This window comes from Anopheles gambiae, chromosome 2 (assembly GCF_943734735.2).
Source record: "Anopheles gambiae chromosome 2, idAnoGambNW_F1_1, whole genome shotgun sequence".
Classification (NCBI taxonomy): Eukaryota; Metazoa; Arthropoda; class Insecta; order Diptera; family Culicidae; genus Anopheles; species Anopheles gambiae.
The window spans coordinates 55,943,647-55,962,932 of NC_064601.1; the positions used below are offsets into that span (position 1 = coordinate 55,943,647).

Genomic DNA, 19,286 nt, shown 5'->3' on the forward strand with positions numbered 1-19,286 from the left:
CCAAGGACCGTAAAGATATCAGGTCAAGTTATAAGCCCGTTTTGACAGCTAGGTGGAAGAAGAATCGACGAAGAAAACTGACAGTTAGTTTTCCGCGTTTGGCGAACGCTTCAAGTTCTCGAAGGAAAATTTCCATTTTAAATAACGGGCAGTGTCCTAACAAACTAAAATATTCACCCAAATTGATCTCCACCAAATATTAACCATGCAAAACGTAAACAATCCATCAATACATATACAAGCGGAAAACCATCTGTCAAAATCGGAGCCCAGGGGGGGGATCGCCAAAACCGCTATAACTACACCTCATTATACATTCCACCTTGGGTTACACTATAAATAGCGTTCTTCTTTGCATGTCATTTATTGGTTGCAATTCAAGGTGTGTTTATTAAGGAGGTGAATTGTTAGCGCGTTTTCCGGGCGCCATCATTGAGTATTGTTATGTCAAATCGCATACAATTTTCTATACCCCCCTCCAGCCTTCCCCGATTTTAATACCGGAGCCCCCAGTATTGTTATGTCAAGTCGTGAAATGTCAATTTGCTCTGAAGCACTTCACCTCCTAATATCCATACACCTTGGTTGCAATTCACTTATCCCGCCTCTTCTCAGTTAATTTGATGACATTTGAGGTAAAATGTACTTGATTTTGAACTATGTTGCATGCAAAATTGTTACTACTGTGCAACCTGTTAAAATTTTATCAAAAGTATGAAAACTAAAAAGTAAAAACCTAAACTTATAACCAGGTTGCAAGCAACTCTTAAAATTGCACGCAAAATGACTAAAAATATCGTCAGGATTGGGAAATAGAGCAATGTAAAATGAAATTGGTTTTACATTTTAATGAATTAGCATTATAAAATACGTTTAACGTAATCCGTGCTCCAATCGTGACGATATGATTCGTCATTTTGCATGCAATTTTAAAAGTTGCGTGCAATCTGGGCGATAAGTACTTTTTACCTTTTGTTAGTCATTTTGCATGCATTTTTAAGGCTTGCGTGCAACCTGGGTTATAAGTTCGTTTAACCATAAGTAATTTTTTACCAAATTCTCGCATGGAATGGGCCAGAAAGTACAGTAAAAAGAAACTTTAAGAAAAATTAACAACGTTAAAAAGTATGAAAAGTACTTATAGCCCAGGCAGGAAGATTCGTTCGGACCGAGGGTTAAAATTTTTCCTTCATAGTTTTATACTTTTTTATACTTTTGTCGAGCGTATTGAGCTTGAAGGAAAGTAAAATTATGGCATTTTAACGGCCTGTGATGCGCTAAAATTACTAAAACCTAAACAACTTGTTTAGATCAGTTTATGCAAACCGTATGTGAACTCGTCTAAGTTGTTCAGTTAAGTGTTGAGCGTTTAATACAATATTTATTAATGCATACTCTAGATCAGGGTTCTCCAAACTACGGCCCTCAAGAGCCTATAATGCGACCCGCGATGATGTTGTAAAGGATAATGTAAATATCATATTAGTTTGACAATTTTCATCAAATTTTTAATTTTTCTAAACCAATACAAAAATCAAGTTACTATAAAAACAAAATGCAGAATTTTAAAAATTTCATTAACTTTTTTCATACCAAAACGAGATTTAAACGTTCTCATTACCAAAAATATCATCAAAATGGCCCTCAACAACGTTATTTACGGAGCAATGCGGCCCGCGAATTGAAAAGATTGAAGACCCCTGCCTAGATCAACGGTTTTCAACCGGTGGGGAATTCCCCAGAAGGGGGGAATTTAGACTTTTTTGGGTAACAATTTTGTTAAAAATTTCGCTCACTATCATGAGTTGCCACGCTCTCCCCCCGTTCATGAACTTGTTAGTGGGGAATGACATCCCATATGCACCCTAAATGCTCTGAATAAACAGGATTAAAGAAAACAAAGCCATCCGTGTAAGTTTTAGTGATCATCTCAAATATTGATCACCTCAAAATCAATCTTATTACTTCGTTCGTGTGTTAAAAACAAGTGGTCGCAGTCTTTGAAATGGAAGCTTGACCTTTTCCCAATCGCTAAGAGGTGAATGGCTCTGACTGATGAACCACTTTACTACAGTTGTTACTTGCTGCCTTCATTGCATTAAGAGCGAAACAATCTTATTTGGTTTTTATTGCTTGCATTTTATATGGTTTCGAGCTACTTTCCTTGTACATGGAAACATTTCACAGTCCAATACAAAACACCGACATGTTACCAACAGTAATTCCGTCTGCCAAATCCGTTCGACAAACTCTCAAGCCAGATCATTGCATTGTTCGTTGGAGATGCGAGAAATACTCATCGAAATACTTACTGCTCGCCGTTACAGGTAGCGTGCAAAGCCGCTTATATACATTTATAATCGTTTGCTGTGTTTGCTATTGCGCCTTGTAACGTGCTTGTTTCGTATCGGGATTCCGTAAAATGTGTGATATTTCCCTCCGGACCAGTAGGACAAACACCATACCAGGGAACGTGCGAAACCTACAAGGAGAGTACATCGGTTGACTTGCTCTCGAGACGATTAGCTATTGTTGCTTCCGAATCAAATCCCGATGTTTACCATTCCGCGACAATCATTTCTTACACTGTCTGCAACATTTAAATAGCCCTCGTTTTTGCCATCGTTAGGAAGGCTAGTTGTTTGAAAGGGTTGTTTTCGCGTGGGATGTTTGTGCACAAGTCCTTTTCAGATTTTTGCATACCTCTTGCTACAGCGCCGTGGCTGAAGTCAATCTACTCAGCATGCGATGGGGTACCAAGGGTAAATTTATTGCCTCTTTGGAAAGGTCAAAGTACGTAAGGCGGCACGGAAAGCTTTGTGCAAATGAAAGTCCTAAACAAATCCGCCAACTTAAGCGTAACGACTTTTGACCCAGAAGCGATTCCTTCGAACAATTTCGACGATGGAAGATTCTTCTCCTTAAACGGTCATATGCATAGGGGCAGGGGTTAAGGGGTGATAACTATTGTGTATATATATTTGTGTGTGTGTGCAAGTGGGAATAGTAGAACATAAAGGGTAACAAGCAATCACAATAATTTTATCCTTTATGAACCTATTTCATATGGATTGAAATCTTTTTTTTCTATGTACTTTTTAAAATAAAGTCAGAAACTCGCTAAATTGCAATATTTTGATTGGCCATGACCATTTACTGTTTGTCAAATGGCGAATTTAGTGAAGAATATTTAAAGACTACTTATACACAATATGTACGCTCCATATTCAAGTATTATTTGTGTTAGAAAATGGGCAACTTCAAAATAATTACAATATAATATCTTGCAATTATTTTTATAAAAAATAATTAAAAATTAATACATGGCGTAAAGAAAGTCTATCAAACAAGAATACAATATCCAAAATAGTGAGGTATTTCTCGTTTCGCTTCGTCCACGCCTGGAGAAGTTATATTTTCATTCAACAATACCGTTGCAAAAGCTGTTGTGGCATTAAACAAAAGTGTTGGTTCCAAAAATGTTTTATGTTTTATATACTAGATAGTAAAAAAAAAACAACAGGAATATTTCTACGAGTTGAAACCAACTTCTCTGGAACAACCCTTCCGCAAACAACCGAACCTGGCAAACCGTTTGTCATCATACGCGTTTACGCACGAAAAGCTGCGGTGGGAGGAAAACTTTGTACAAGCCGATTTTGTTTTGCGTGGGTCTATTCTTTACCGTGTTTCATTCAGTACGGATCCTTCCGCGGTTCAGTTCCGGTCAACAGGCGTTCCAGCCAGGTTGAAGCACAGCTGAATGCTGAAGCATTAGATTCAAGCGTAGGAGTTGGAGAGTGGTATCATGATACTTTCAGACCTTCGCCCTCTTCGCGCTGCTCGATGTCGCGCTCCTAACCAGCGCTTCGTTTGCGTATATTTTGGGGAATGATTTACAGATTTACGGCTACAGCAATATGTCCATCGTGCCACGGTACGTTAAGAGTGGGAGTTTAGCGGAAACAGGGAAAAAGTTTTACACTTTCCAATCGTTTGCCAACAACAGGCAAGAAAAGAATATTTTCCGAAACATCACCGCGCGTTATCATGCGTTGTGTTGTGGCCCATGCTCAAAATGTGGCATTATTTTTCCCCACTCAGCTGCGAGCCATTATTCTTCTTTCGAATTTCTTTGGTGACCCTTTTTAGGGTGGGCTTTTGTTCGCTTGCACACCCTACACCGTCACCTGTGCTCCATTCAGCGCCAAATCACTCCAATTCAAAATCATAAACACTTTTATTTTGCAGCCATCATCTTTGTTCAGCTTCCTTGGTTGGGTTTGCTGTTGTGTATATATATATATATTTTGTTTTTGTTTGTGTTTGTTTGTTAATACCACGAGAACCTTAGCTAAGAAAGGATTCACAGTTCTTGCACGAATGAGTTATGACAGTTTTTCTTAATGCTTGGTTTGTTTACATGTTACGTACGTTTTTCTAGATACGATTTTCTTCAACTTTGCTGTAACTTTTCTGTATGGTTTGTTTTCCTCTCTCTTTCTCAGTTTGTTTATCTTTTTTCCATATTCTATATTTCCTCCTTTCTTATCTCGTGATCTGCTGTTTATGATATTGGCAGAATTGGCAAAATATAAGTATAAAATTATATAAAAGTAGCAAGTGATGTGAATTATTCCAGTTTTTATTATTCTTTTTGTATATTTCAAGCAATAGAACTGGGCAGCTCTGATAATTTTAACAAATAAAATAATAGTAAAAGTAATAATAGTAATAAAAATATAATAAAATAAATATAAAAATATAATAATAATAATAATAATAATAATAATAATAATAATAAAACTAATAATAATAATAATAATAATCATAATATTGAATATTGAAATAAATAAAACAGAACACCGTTGAAAATTATTTACATATTATACTTGACGTGATTATCAAACGCTGTCATGCCGATCTTATATAGGCTTTCTAGACTTATGTTGACCACGTAGCTGATTAGTCAGCCTAAACTGCTGAGGGTAACGTTGCCAATCGAACCATGTCCTGCCTTTGTAAGACGCTAACTCGTCTACCCTTGAAGCGACTCAATTAGAATGAAAATAAAAAAAAAAACAGGAAAATGGCTACGTACAGCAACGTCCGTATACTTATAAATGTAAGTAATAATGAAATGTATTAGGAGTTTTGAATCTAAATTGTTTTATACGACCTCTTCAGAGTCCAGTAACGATACAAATGAGATGTTAATTTCAATATAAACAGTAATAAAATGTGTTTTAACTATAAGTATAGCACTACATGTTGGAAATATTGCATTGAAGACTATGGAAATGTCCATTGACTCAGCTTAAACAATCAATTGCATCAAATTTCCTTACATTTCTTAGTATTCTTGCCCAATGTCTCAGACTACTGCTGCAGAGAAAGGTTTCAGCTGTCCATGCTCCTTTTCCGATTTACTGAGAAGACATCGTTTGTCTGGTATTGCTGATGCTAACCTCTGAATCTAGCTGAACGTTTGCCATGTGTCACTCGTGCGTTGATAATTAAGTGACGTACGATGAACGGTTTCCGACCGTTCCGGAGAAGAGTATTGCTGTACGGTTTCTTTCCCATTGCCACCCTTCTTCGCCTCATTGATATCGTTTAGCAGCGCTTAACAGCAACTGACAATGCCTCGGCTTTCTTTGCTTCTTAATTACCTTCGTGCAGTGGCTATTATCCTTGCGTTTGCCTTGATGCGGTGTGTCACCTATGAACGATAGTTTTTCAACGTTGACTTGCATGTGCGTGTGGTGAGGTGGTAAGTGTAAGATGGCTTATCAATACGTACGTGCCCATTCTAGCTTGTGTGTAGCTTAAGAGTGTACATCGTTCCTTACACCATCTTTATTCAACCACAAGTTTCCCTAATTCCCCTGGACCTAGCCTTCCATGCGCGCCTGCACGTGTAACAGTAGCGCTTAAAAACCGATTGCCCGTAGCGCTAAAAAAACTGTATTTTTTTTTTATTTTCAAGTTTGTTTAGCTCCTGCTATTGGGCTCAGCTTACTCGCAACATTACCCTACGTCAATGTTTTGTTTTAATGGAGTTTTTTTTTTACCTTCTGTGTACCGCACTACTTATGTACTCATGTACCAGCGTTCGGTGCACACGTTCGTAATCTAATTATACAAGTTTTTGTTTTTGTTATGCGAACTGGAAAAAGAGCTTCGTTTGAGGTGCGAGCGAATCGTTTCACATTCGGGCGGTAAGGGGATACGTTGGATACGTGTTTCGTTATGGATCAAGAAGGAATCTCCTTCACATCAGCAATACGACCACTCCCAGTTTGCTTACGTTTTGTAACAATTTTTCTCACTCAGCTTACAGTTTTGCTTCACTACACGTGGTTTTTCATTAAGAATTTGCAAAAAAAATCACAACAGATTGCAGGCGCCTGTTACATAATTCACAACTGCTGTCGCACCTCGTATTTACCATTGTTGGGTGTAAAAATTGCGTCCTATCGTTGTTCAAAATAATATTTCTAATAACAAGTAAGTCCTCCATGCATACCGGTAGTTATGTTTTGTTTTGGCTGCCTGTTGACACGTTTATTAGTACCCATTGACTCCGATACTGTTGCTACTGCTGCTGCTACTGCGGTTGCTTTGTAAATGTCGTACGAAAGGTTGTCGTAATGCTAGCATCAATTTACCTGTCAACAATCCTGCTTTCCACTGTTTCCACTGTTAGTTTTGCTAGATTTTTGTTAATTAATTTTCTACCCATCAATGTATTCCTCTGACCATAAAAACAATTCACACGTGTTATTCAGTCAACATAGTTACACTTGCGGCCGGCTGCTTCTATTTGACGTTATTTTTTAACATCAGTTTGCAGCATTCTGTTTAAATTCTATTTCTTCTGCCTGAACAACATTTACATTCACACTATTTTACGGTTTCTGCACTACATTGCAAGACGACCATTTCTTTGTTTTATGTCAGTTATTTCAACGATTGCTTTCTCCTGCCACTGTTTTTGCCAGCTGCTGTCTAGCATCCGTTAGGGGAAGTATGTTTCGAGATACACTTACTTATGTTACCGGGATAAAGTTGACTTTACACGTTCAATCCCTACAATGAGTACGATGCATCTCATGGTGGTTCAACGATTATACCCCGTTTATGGCCGAGTGCGAGCGATCTGTCAAGTTGGTTACTTCGTGTACGCAATCTACAGATTTGAACGCTTGCAGGGTATGCAAACTGGTCAGGAAATGCTACACATGTTAAGCGTTCCCGGCGGACATTTTAGATCCATATCCTCTCATTCGCTACCAGTTTAATTCTTCACTCTGACACATTCGCTCATGATGTTGCTGACTGGACTCTGTTGTAGTACAATGGTGAAAGCGGTGAAAGCTATCGGAGCAGCGAGTTCGGCCGGTAGGAGTGTATTACAGCCAATATCACAAACATTGCTATAGTGGTAACCCAAAGATGTTGCCGGTGAGATTTTCTGCATCTTGTCAGTGTGGCGGCACAGTTGGGGGATGTAACTGCGAATGATATGGATGAAAGTGACATTAAGTACCATACATTAGATACAGGACAACTTAGAATCTCAAATGAACCACGAAACACGAGAAAGATTTAACATGAAGCAATGAAAAACATTTAAATGAAATGTTTTGTAAATTCAAAACAAAAATATGTTGAATATATGATTCTATCAAAACAATGAATACATCTAATTTTATATTGTTAACACACGATATAATTAAGTCGTTAAGTTGTTAAGCACATTTGCACTACATATACACGCATAAACATCCGATTTGATATTGTAACTTTCTTCATTTTCTCCTCAAAATTAATTGCTCATATACACTATAATTCGCCGTTGCCTTTATTAGCACGCCATCAAGGTCTCATTTTGCGGGTGAAACAAAGAATTCGCTCTTTAGATTACCCAATTTCCAAACACCCTTGCCTTTCCAAACACCTTGTTCGACCACATTTACCACATTCCTTTGGTAATAAATTTAGCGTTCGTTCCCGCCTGCAAATAGTTTTAACCCTCCCTCGGCAAGGCAAGTGATACTGAAATGGAAGTGGAATCGGAACGGGGTGATACATTGCGGAAGGGATGCAATTTTCCGCTAGATGTTTTTATCAACTCCGAAGCGCCACTCACAATGGCTCACGACCAAAAGGAAAGTAGGGGCGAGGGAGAAACCTTTCGTTTGTGGCTAATGTTAGGAATGGCTATAGTATTTCAACAAATCGCCATAAATCCTCTGAGATTAGTACCATAATTTTATGCTAAACTTGCTGAATCTTGTTAAATGATGGTAACTTTGGCGAGCTACTTGTCTGCTCGTTTACAGCAAAACATCATGCCCCGGGACAATTCCTAGGCTGATGGTTTGTGAGTGGCGCCCCACATTACCCAACAGATCGCTGTGCGATTATTATAGCTGAGAGCCCTTGGATCTGCTAAGTGGAAGGTAAATACATATTGCCTGTTCCTTTCTCATGTTGTCGGAATTGTAGTTATATTTGAGCAGATCGTCGTGAAGTTTAATGTGTAAATCGCACCGATACACGCCACGTGTTATGAGGGAAATATGAATTTCTGCTATTTTCACGAATATACGCAGGATGGTCAATAAGCAACGCATTAAGGCACAAAGTAGACCCACATATGAAAGCAATCGCAGCTCGATCATTTTCAGTATATTCCCATATATATATTCCCTTTAAGTATACAGAAAAAAATCCAAATAATTAAGTCAAATTATCTTCATACTAGGTCCCATTATAGTGTAATCCATCTATTGTTTCATGTCTTCAATTTATGGTTTGTAAAAAAGTAAAAAAAACATATTGCATTTATTTTTTAATTGCTTGTTCCAAATGAGTGGAGATTTTAATGTGTGACATCGAAATTATTACAAAGATTCTAGATCCAGATCCATATCGCACTAGTCCACACATCAGAAAGTTCGATGCTTGACGAATATGATAGGAACGTCAAATCAACTTCTATCACAAAGTTAAAAAAAACACTTTTAACATGTTACCATGTAACTCATTTTTATACATCATTATAAACAATGATGCTGTTTGTTACTTCAATATACATGCATCACATACGCACAAACTCAGATGTAGATTGTTTCATATTCGGTCCAGATAGTTGAATAACATAATTCCGATTGAACATGTTAATGTTCTCGATAACTTATCGATATACAGGGGTTTCCAAGTCACTTTCGAAACTTTCGAAACATTGTTATTCATCGTATGCGAAAGCTGTTCCACGTGGATCTGACATTTCATATCCATTATAATAACTTTTAATTTCTATAGCATGATTTTCAACACGACTCAAGCTGGATTGATTCTGACACTTCTTTGTGATGTGTTGTAAATCATGTGTTGCAACTAAAATTTTATTTTGAAACAAATAAACCAATTGACAGCTGTTGAAAAACATCTTGGATGTGGTGAAGACAAATGTTTACATTCGAAACTGACTTGGAAAACCCTGTAAAACATAAAAACCTGCATAAAAAGGTAAACTTATGAGCGTCTGGAATAATTTGTATCATCTTACTCTTAAATACATGAATATTTGAATATTTGAGGTATTCTTATCAATCACAAAAATTGTCTGGAGTATTCGTACTACATGTCTTCTCCTAAAACTTACTTTACCATAATAAGTTTACTGTAGTCATTTTCGTTGGGCATCAATCGATTTGGCAGGTTTTCCCATGTAGGAAACATGTACACCGCTGCTAAGTACAGCTACACAATTGTTTGTAGACTTACGAAGCTACATCGTAACCAATAAAACAACAAAGCTTAATTACGCTGCACTAGTGCTGTTTAGAACAGCGTGAATACACAGCCTAAGCGGTTACCAAATGCCAGCCCCCCTTCTTCGTGCGGGGTGTACATTCTTGCCAAAAATGATCCTTACCATCCTAAGTTAATATTAAACCCATAAAATCAAGTTAATCTTCCGGAGCCAAAGCATCTTTAATTAAATTTAATTGACCGTTATTTTTTATGTCCATGCTACAGATTCCGTACTTTTTTATCGCGCCTCTATAGCGTGAAGTAACCATAACCACCGATACCACTTCTTACCCAAGCTGCGTTGTCGTCATCGCTGTGCAATCAGCGCATCGCTCGAAAGAGAGGATTGAAAATGGGGAAAAGTTTCTTGCACAAGGGAAAGTTTGTTCGTCGGTTCAACGATGGCCGTTTGGTCGAAGCTTGCGAAGAGCTTGGGTCAGATAAAAAAACTCGAAAGCGAAATTTCACCCCTGAAGGCAAAAAAAACCAACACGTGTCCCAGGACTTGCAGAAAGAAAAACATGCGAATATAAAGGAGTAAACGGAAACAAAAATAATAACAAATAGGTAAAGGATGAGAAGTTTTCGTCTATCTGCTATTAAAAAGCATAATGATCACTATCAATCAACAGATCCTCGTAAACCCGACAGCACCAAGTAGGTGGAAGTAGAAGGCCACACTGCAGTCGTCTGTCGAAGCAAGGACCGAGAAAATCAAAGACAAAACTAAGTGTTAAACCTCAGTGTCACTGTTAGGTAGGTTTGTGGGTGGTGCACAGAGCGGGATCCGTTCCGGATGTGGCGCCACGTTTGACTTTCGAACAAGGCTCTTTTTTTCTACACTTGCGAGCACGGAACATTTTTTCGACATTTTGAAGTGGTGTTCCGTGGCAACACTCCCTGAAGTTCGATACATTGCGAGACAAATCCCTTGTTCTTTGCGTCATACACAACATTTCTACAGGAGCGACGCTAAGCGGTATATTTCTCAAGAAATCGAACATTATTTATTCTTGGGTTTTGAGCAAAAGCAAACGGAAACGAGTTGAACGGTGAAGCGGAGATACCGGAAATCGACATAAAATGAGAAATTGCCATGGAGTTAACAGGAAAGATGCTTCTAGTATAAGAGAGCTAGTGTAGACCCAAGGTCAAATTTGTCGGTATCGATTTAAATCGCCATGAAAGCATGAAATGTTTTTTAAAAGTTTTTAATAATTCGTCGTTCGCTCAGCAATTGTATTGTGTAATTTTAAATTGATTGAGCATGATCGTAAGACTGGTATGCTGGTTTTTGTTTGGCAAAAACGGTTTTAAAATAAATCTTCCAAAATTCTTCGATTATAAATTGTGATATTCTATTTAAAAGAAAAAGTGTTCATAAAGTTAATGCACTAAATTTAATTTAATTTGCAGGATTTTTCGAGTATTCGATAGCAACAACTGATTTTGAGGTGAATCATCATTACGAAAGTCAATATTTTCAGTTCAACAAAGCATAATAACTCCTAACGCTTTTGATACTCCATAAATTGGTACGAGTTATAGACAAACTCTGACAACTTGTTTCTTGCATGAGAAGTTTCTGCTTAAGAAAACAAACACAAAGTATTGTTTTCTCTATTGTACGGCATTCTTCTCAAACAACACATTTTTGTGTGAGCAAACTGCCCTTCGTTACCATGCAGCGCTCGATTATCCTAGTACAGGGTACGGTGTTCTTTTATGTTCCCAGAAATTAGTAAACCAAAAGCACTGAGAGCTAATCGGAACTTGTTTATCACATCGAAGAGCGACGAGAGAATAATAGAGAAAATGGAGAAAGCGATGATGTTGTTTCATCCATCGCCGCAGAACGATTACTAAAATTTAATTAAAACTACCACTGCCGGCACTGCAGCTGCACTCACTGCCGTGGCTGGGTGTGATGCATCCTACCCCGGCAGACGCTGCTGCACTGCTAGGGCTTAATCCAAAAGCAGAACACAGCATGTAAACGGTGTTTGCTTCTTGATTCGTCCGCACTCAGCCGAATGCAAGTGGAGTCGGTCGGCCGGAAAGAAGTGTAGCAAAGCACCGGGCCCTCTTTCAGGACGCGCCACTAAGACACCAGCGGAAAATGTAGTGTTTTTCGCTGCTCAACAAACCGGAAGTGATTTATAATCCTGCTCAGCCAAGCGTTAATCCAATTCATTTTCAATAACTAACAACCGACCAACTACACACCGAAAGAGACACAGGTGAGGGTAAACGAGGGTGGGCGACGTCTGAAGACAAACACCCTGCACAATGAAGTGCAGCAACAAGTGCATACGGCTGATGGTTCCGTAGAGATAGCGGTGTTGTACCAGCTTCACATGCAGGAAATCGTGTGTGTGTGTGTGTGTGTGTGTGTGTGTTTGTGTGTAAACACAATACCGACACCAGATCTGGTGTGCCTGATGGGAGGGATAATGAAACAACAAACTACCCCGACAGCTCGAGGTCGATCGAAAGACCTACCCCAAAGGATCGACAGAACATAGCACAGGAGGGTTACGTTATGGTCAATGGCGCACAGAGAGCTAACTTGAGCGCGAAGCAGTGTTAACGATAATTAAATCTATTACTCACTTCATCCATCGGTTTTGGGACTCTGGGGCTTAGGACCTGCTGGCCAGGTGCGTTTGTTTTAAAGTAGAAAACTGAGTCCTCAAAGTGTAACAACAGCAACCGACAACTTATTCGGAGTTCACAAGAGTTGTTCTAAAATTCGTAATAAATCCTCATTCTCATCACACTGCTTTTGTGTCCTCAGAAGGAAACACCTGTTAGTATCTGCCAAAGCAGTGGTTTTTTAATTGCATCCGATGCATGGTTATTGCACAACATGTCAATAATATGTTGCACATCACGCTGGAAGTATGCCCCAAACAACTGTCTTACCATAATGGCAACGCTATTCACGCCATTCGAAACATCTCTTCACATAGTAAGCAATAGAGCACAGGCTGGCGGTAATAACTCAAATGACTATTCATGGGCAAAACAAAGAAGAACAGTACACTTTTGATGGACATGTACAGCGTTCCGGTCGCACGTGACTTGCCGACGACACATGTTCTTACACCCTGTTAGCGGTCGTGGTAGAGGAGTGTGTGCACAAGTGCATTGACAAGTGCACAGTGCAGGTCAGTACGGCACGGGAGCGGGTGGATAATAGCTTCATTTAATTAAAGTTAACAAGTACAATTTATTGCTCATCATCGGAATAGTTCTAATTATGTTTAAATGGGCTTTATATGAAAGTAGGCATGCCGAAGTGTGCACTAGTGCGAGTGTGTGCATGTGTGAGAGAGAGGAAGATTTCTAACTATGCAATGCTTCATGATCACCGCTCAACCACCGTGGACGACTATAGCAGTCGGAGGAGATCGGGTGAAACTGGTTACTGAAAATTACAATCGCTTTTGAGGCAATATGTGAGAGTTTGCTGAGCACTGGGGCGACAAGACGTGCTATGGAAATGGCAAGGGATTGCAGCGGTGCAGTGCATAACGCTAGCGAACTGGAAGGAAAACGAAGCGGAGAGTTGTACGGTCGACCACTGGGGGCCGTTTAGAATGGAAATTATCCATCCTGTTACCACCACCACAGAGCTGTCCATTGGGACTTTTGAAGAGGGCCGGGGTTGGGAGGCCATCCCCAATCTAGAGACAGGTACATGATTATAAGTACGGCGTTCGATGGCGCACTGGACAGGATCTAGAGTGCAATTGTACCGCAATGGCATGTGGGGCATGTAAGCAGGTTATTTATTGGAGGCGTTGGCAATTTCCGACTAATGCAAAGACTGGTTTTGGTTTTGTGCGCTCCATCAGCCCCGCTCCGGAACGCTGTCGCAATACCTGTACTATGCAGGAGCTATGCTCACATTGTTGTCATAAGCGTAGCCTGTACTTTGTCCTTCCTACAGCGAAGCACTATGCTGCAGTCTGTGAGGAACAAATGGAAGCAGTTTGGTAGAGCTTGTTCAGATGCCTGTAGTTCATATGAAACCGGCCCACATCAAAATGGCACAGGAGCAATAGAAGGGCGGTACCCATTTACACATTAATTAAATGTGCCAAAATTGCAACTATAATAGTTTTAACGGCGATGATGATGATGATGATGATGGCAATCGAATATTCGCTCTAGGTGTTGATTTAGGATCAATTGCAATCAAACACTTACTACACTTTTAATGAAAAACTTTAAAGTTTACGACTGTTCAAAAGCTATGAAGCAATGCAGCAGCAAGCAGAATATCGTAGTTTATATCGAAATTCCACGGTAATAAAATAGATTTACATCAGAGTCGTAAAATGTTACGTGTGCCCAATTTAATGCATATAAATGAAATTAAAAATTGTATAACCATAGACATAATTACCTTTAAAAGCTTAATTTAAAAGTTATAAGTTAAAGCTTAAAAAAGCCCGTCAATATACATTCACTTCGTGTATCTAGCGTGCGTATCGATGAAAGAGAATGTTTTATTTTGAAATACTATGCTTCAGGGTGAACCGGTGAATAATTAATGAATGAAACGCTGGAGTTGTCTTGCTGAATGGTTGAAAAATCGTTTTATTTCACTTGGTTGCACAGTGTGTATGTGGGTGAAGGATGCTATGATATACTTTCACTAGCCATCAACAAAATTATTCTTATCATCACTTATGTAAAGTAAATGATGAAATAGATTTGTTTTGTTCTAGAATATTCTATTTGTTTGAAGAGTTTTTTGATACTATTAAAATTATTTCCAAGAACTATGAAAATGAAGAGAAAACATCAAAACAACATAAAATCCAGCGCCTGTGCGTCATCAGCAGCTTGTACCTTGGTACCATGGTAACGATGTTGTTTAGAAGGGAACGATGGCAGATAACTCGTAAGTCAAGCAAATGAAATGAATAAGAAAACACTGGAATATCTTTCATTTGCCATCATTGCCACATTTTCGTTTACTTTCCATGCAGTATACCGAACACCCTTTGGCATTAGCTATTTTGTATGTTTACTAGCGTATGCGTACGCGTATGTGTTTTTGTGTATGTATAAAAGACGTGCAAAAGATCCCTTATCCTGGTTTCGTGCACGTGCACTTATAATTCCTTCTGGCAAGTCGTATGTGATTCAGATCACGACAATCGAGAACGAAATGGATCCTCCCCTATTGTTTTACACCCGGCAGTCTTGGTAGGGGCGGCTGTTGGGCTGGCGGTGCTCACAAGCAAATGCCGGTTCGGAATATGTGTTTGTGTGGCTCATGGGTTCGAATGCAGCCGGGTACAATCTGAGTTCTTTTGCAGCTATCGAGCGTGGTGCCGTTATACGTGCTTAGACACGAGGGTGAAGGGTAGAGCGAAAGAAAGAAAAAAAAAACAATCCCAATCTCCCCGCCGAGGAAGGGTTAGCAGACAGCGTGGAAATCCCTTAAAGGAAACATGGCATTCATGGTGTGGGTTAGTGTACAGCGTGCCCCTAAAGCAGAAGAAAAGTTTTATGGCAAAACCGCAGAAAAGAAACTGGCGTCGGGACTAGTTTTTGGCTGCCAGTCTCTCCGGCACATACATGCATACATACAGCAACGCATCTCGGTGGTTTGTGTGTATTTGTTGAGATTGTTTGAGCAAAATGCAGGTCATAGCATTCGGGACACCGAGCTCCTTGTTTCAGACAACAAGCAATACGTATGCGGTCGGAGTCTTAGTTTAGTTGTGTTGTTGTTTTGCAGCTGTTATTGGCTTATTCGCGGTTTTTGCTTCTCGTTATAAAATCCGAGTGTTGTTTGCTTGTTCGCTTTGTGGGGTTCTGTGCTGCTACTGTTTTTTCCCCCACTCTTGCTATCCTTCTTTTGCATCGTTCTCTTTCAGACGGCTTTTAGCGACTTTGCGTCGTCATAAGAGAAAGGTACTGCATACGCGAATTCAATGCGACACGGTTCGTTAGACGATCGAGTATTAAATAGGAAATGAGCTAATGGTAGATAGCGAATAAAGGAAAGGGTAGAACATCTGAACAAAATCTTCACATCTTTGTGTTAGAAGGTATCTGATTGTGTGACATAATTCAATTACCACGGCGAAGCAAATTCGCCTCGAGTGTTGCGAGTGTTGCGACAATATCGGGTTGTTTTGTGGTAATTGTTGAAGAAAGTTTGTGTTTGCAAAGTGGTTGCTTAAACACGCTAATTATTGTGAGAGGTTCCCATACTGTTGGATGTTTGCTATAATTACACGGGGATTCCAAGTCAGTTTCGAATGTAAAAAAATGTTACATGGTTTTCCAAGTCAGTTTCAGTTGTAAACATTATTATTCAGCGCGTGCAAAATGATATTCCACCATGATCTGATATTTCATTTCCATCATACAGAGTTTTACAAATCACTTTCTAATGTAGACATAATAATTCACCGCCTCAAAGATGTTTTTCAACAGCTGTCAACAGCTGTATTTACTTCACTATTTACTTCAATGAATTTTCAATTGATTTTCAACACATCACAAAGAACTGTCAAACTCAATCCAGCTTGATTTGTGTTGATAATCATGCTGTAGAAATTAAAAATTATTATGATGGATATGAAATGTCAGATCCATGTGGAACAGTTTTTGCATGCGGTGAATACAGGATTTTCTAAGTCACCATCCAAACAACCTGGATGCGGTGAATAATTATATGCACATTACAGGGTTTTCCAAGTCAGTTTCCAATGTAAACATTGTTCTTCACCGCATCCAAGATGTTTTCCAACAGCTATCAAATGGTTTATTTGTTTCAACATTAAATTTCAGTTTCAACACAGAACTGTCAAACTCAATCCAGCTTGAGTTGTGTTGAAAATCTGGCAGTAGAAATTAAAAGTTATTTTGATGAAAATGAAATGTCAGATCGATGTGGAACAAAATTTTGAATGCGGTGAATAACAATCAGGCCTATTGTATTGCGTTCGGCATTCGAGAAGATTCACTCGCACGTTCATTATGTTCATTTTGGAATTGTTTTGCTAGCGACGTTCCGCTTCGAGTAACTCATCGACAGATTCGAGTCGACGCAGTAAAAATCGGTACCGTATTGCTTGAACAGGAAGGTGCATTCGAGAGATTTTCTGCCGACAGCTCAAGCTTTCGGAAACACGCAAATTTAAACTCACAAATAATTTATGCCACTGTCTATGTGTGTAACTAAGTTTAACATAAGTTTATAAACACTCTCATCACTCATAATTACCCCATTTCCAACAAAATTATGGAAAAAAAGGATTTCAAAGAAGTGCTGAATCCGTTTGTTTACACTCACTCCGACCGCTGGTTGCTTCGACCAACTGTCAAACACACAGATGCTAGAACAAAAATGTCGACGAAACATTCATCAATTCGAATGGTGAAAAAGGTACCGATTTTTCTCCAGCTCGACTCGAGTGCTTCCGACGGAATTGAATGTCATTCGAGTAAAATAATAGGCCTGAATGTTTACATTCGAAACTGACTTGGAAAATCCTGTATGTGCACATTCTTGGAAAGTGACTTGGAGAACTCTGTAACAACGTTTATATTCAAAACTGATTTGGAAACCTTGTAATAATTTTTAATTTCTTCAGCATGATTATCAACACTTCAACGGACTGATTCCATCGTGTTTTCACCGGGGTTTGAAGCCGGGTCGCATCACCCGTTGGTGAAGGTTAAGTGTTGAAAAACATGCTGAAGAAATTAAAAATTATTATGATGAAATGAAATATCAGTTTGTTGTGGAATACTTTCTAGTATGCAGGGAAAAAACAATGTTTATTGAAAAACAAAAAAAAATCGAAAATGACTAAGAAAACCCTGTAATGCCACTAGTTGTTGAATTTGTTGAAGTTTTGAGTATATGCGTTAGTAAGTTGTTTTATTTGAACCAACTATTTCAAAATGAATTTTACCCAACAGTCCATTATTAAAAATATTGCATAAAATTTATTCTATGTTGTGCTTTTATGACCCGCTTATCCTTTTTCAAATTCATTCACTGCTCCAATTTACTAACTGCTTGTTTAAGTGAAATTTCATGCCCCATGAGCGTTTCAGATTACAATAGGATACGGATCATCATTTACGGCCCATTCTCGCTACATTAAAAGTCAGCAAACAGTTTGTCTTTTGCAGTTCGAAATAAAAGTTGTACTCTCATTGAATCGTGCCCTGCCAACCACTGCCAAACACGCCACATCGTGTGATGTGGATAGTCCCTTTTGCTAAAGAAAACTTCCAAATTAGTTCACACACTTCAAACGACTTACCCCGGTGGAATGGGAATATAAAACAACACTTTGCAAAGCATGCTGTAAAGTCGCTCGGGCGGACAATTTTGCGGCGCCAGTGACATTAAACTGTTGTTGCAAGGAATCTCTCCTGATTTGGGATGTTTTTGTGTCGCCAAAATAAGGATATGAGGAATACATTTTTTGTTCGATCAATTGGCCTTACATTGCTTTGGCAGCGGTGTAACATAACACAACAGTACGAACGAACAAACAAACAAACAAAGCGTATTCTGTACTGATACGAAAACACAGATACGAAAAAAAGTCCTAATCAAAACAAAACAGCAAACAACAAACAAACATCCCCGAAACACGAGGCAACCTATGTGCCCACGAAAGCTACTCAGCACTTATCTAGCTGGTTGGATTGGCGGGAAATGGAACCTAATCAAATTTATAACGTGCTCCCAAACTTTGGGCACGTAAGCTATTTGAACTTTAAATTAATTTTCTGAACTTTGCTTCTTGGCCTTCCAAGTCATTGTCGCGTGTGTTTCGAGCCATTCGTCGGAGGTATTATTTTCGTTTTATTATTCACCATACTATGGCTGACGATACTCGAGCAGAAAGGACACGACAGAAAGAAGCAACATCGAGTAGAAACAAAAAAAAATGACGTGGGTTCATGCAGAAAGGAAAAGGTGTCTGTTGTTGTTTTTTTAACTGCCGCTTGGTGACTTTTATCAGACTTTTATTTTTTGGGTTTCTTTCAAAACAAAGATGTAAAAAGGTACAAGAGAAAGACCGGGAAAGATGCGCCTAAACCAATGCACTACAAATATAGAAAGCAGTCCGCCGAAAGTATCATGCCAGAGTCATTTGGAGAAAGTTTTTGCTTTTCTTTTGACGCATTTCTTCTGCTGCCCTAGTGCCATCTCTCCGTCCGTCTGGCAGGGGGAGCAAGCTTCCCCCGAGGCTAGGTTGTTTGACGATTTGAAGTAGCTTTGAGGTAGGATGGCAAGTGTCCCAAAGTGACTTGATTTGAATGAAGAGTTTTGCAGTTGTTTCGCTGTCTGTTGAAGCAGAAAATAAATCCTACACAAAGTTGTGGTGTCCAAACAGGGTCATTGAAGGGAGAAGTTTCAATTGCGGTGGGAATTGGTGCAAAGCGGGCTCTTTCAATGA

The 19,286-nt window shown here is 39.1% G+C and overlaps 1 protein-coding gene across 4 annotated transcripts in view; it reads right to left on the reverse strand.

The window, feature by feature from the left end:
• Positions 1-6,540: 6,540 nt before the first annotated feature.
• The window catches only part of LOC5667792 (uncharacterized), a 123,685-nt gene continuing 110,939 nt past the window's right edge, over positions 6,541-19,286 (reverse strand). For all 4 annotated transcript variants that reach the window (XM_061642663.1, XM_061642661.1, XM_061642662.1 and 1 more), the window contains exon 8: positions 6,541-7,517. In XM_061642663.1, the coding sequence (XP_061498647.1) occupies positions 7,381-7,517 (137 nt within the window). In that variant the 3' untranslated portion in view covers positions 6,541-7,380. The remainder of the gene's footprint in view (positions 7,518-19,286) is intronic.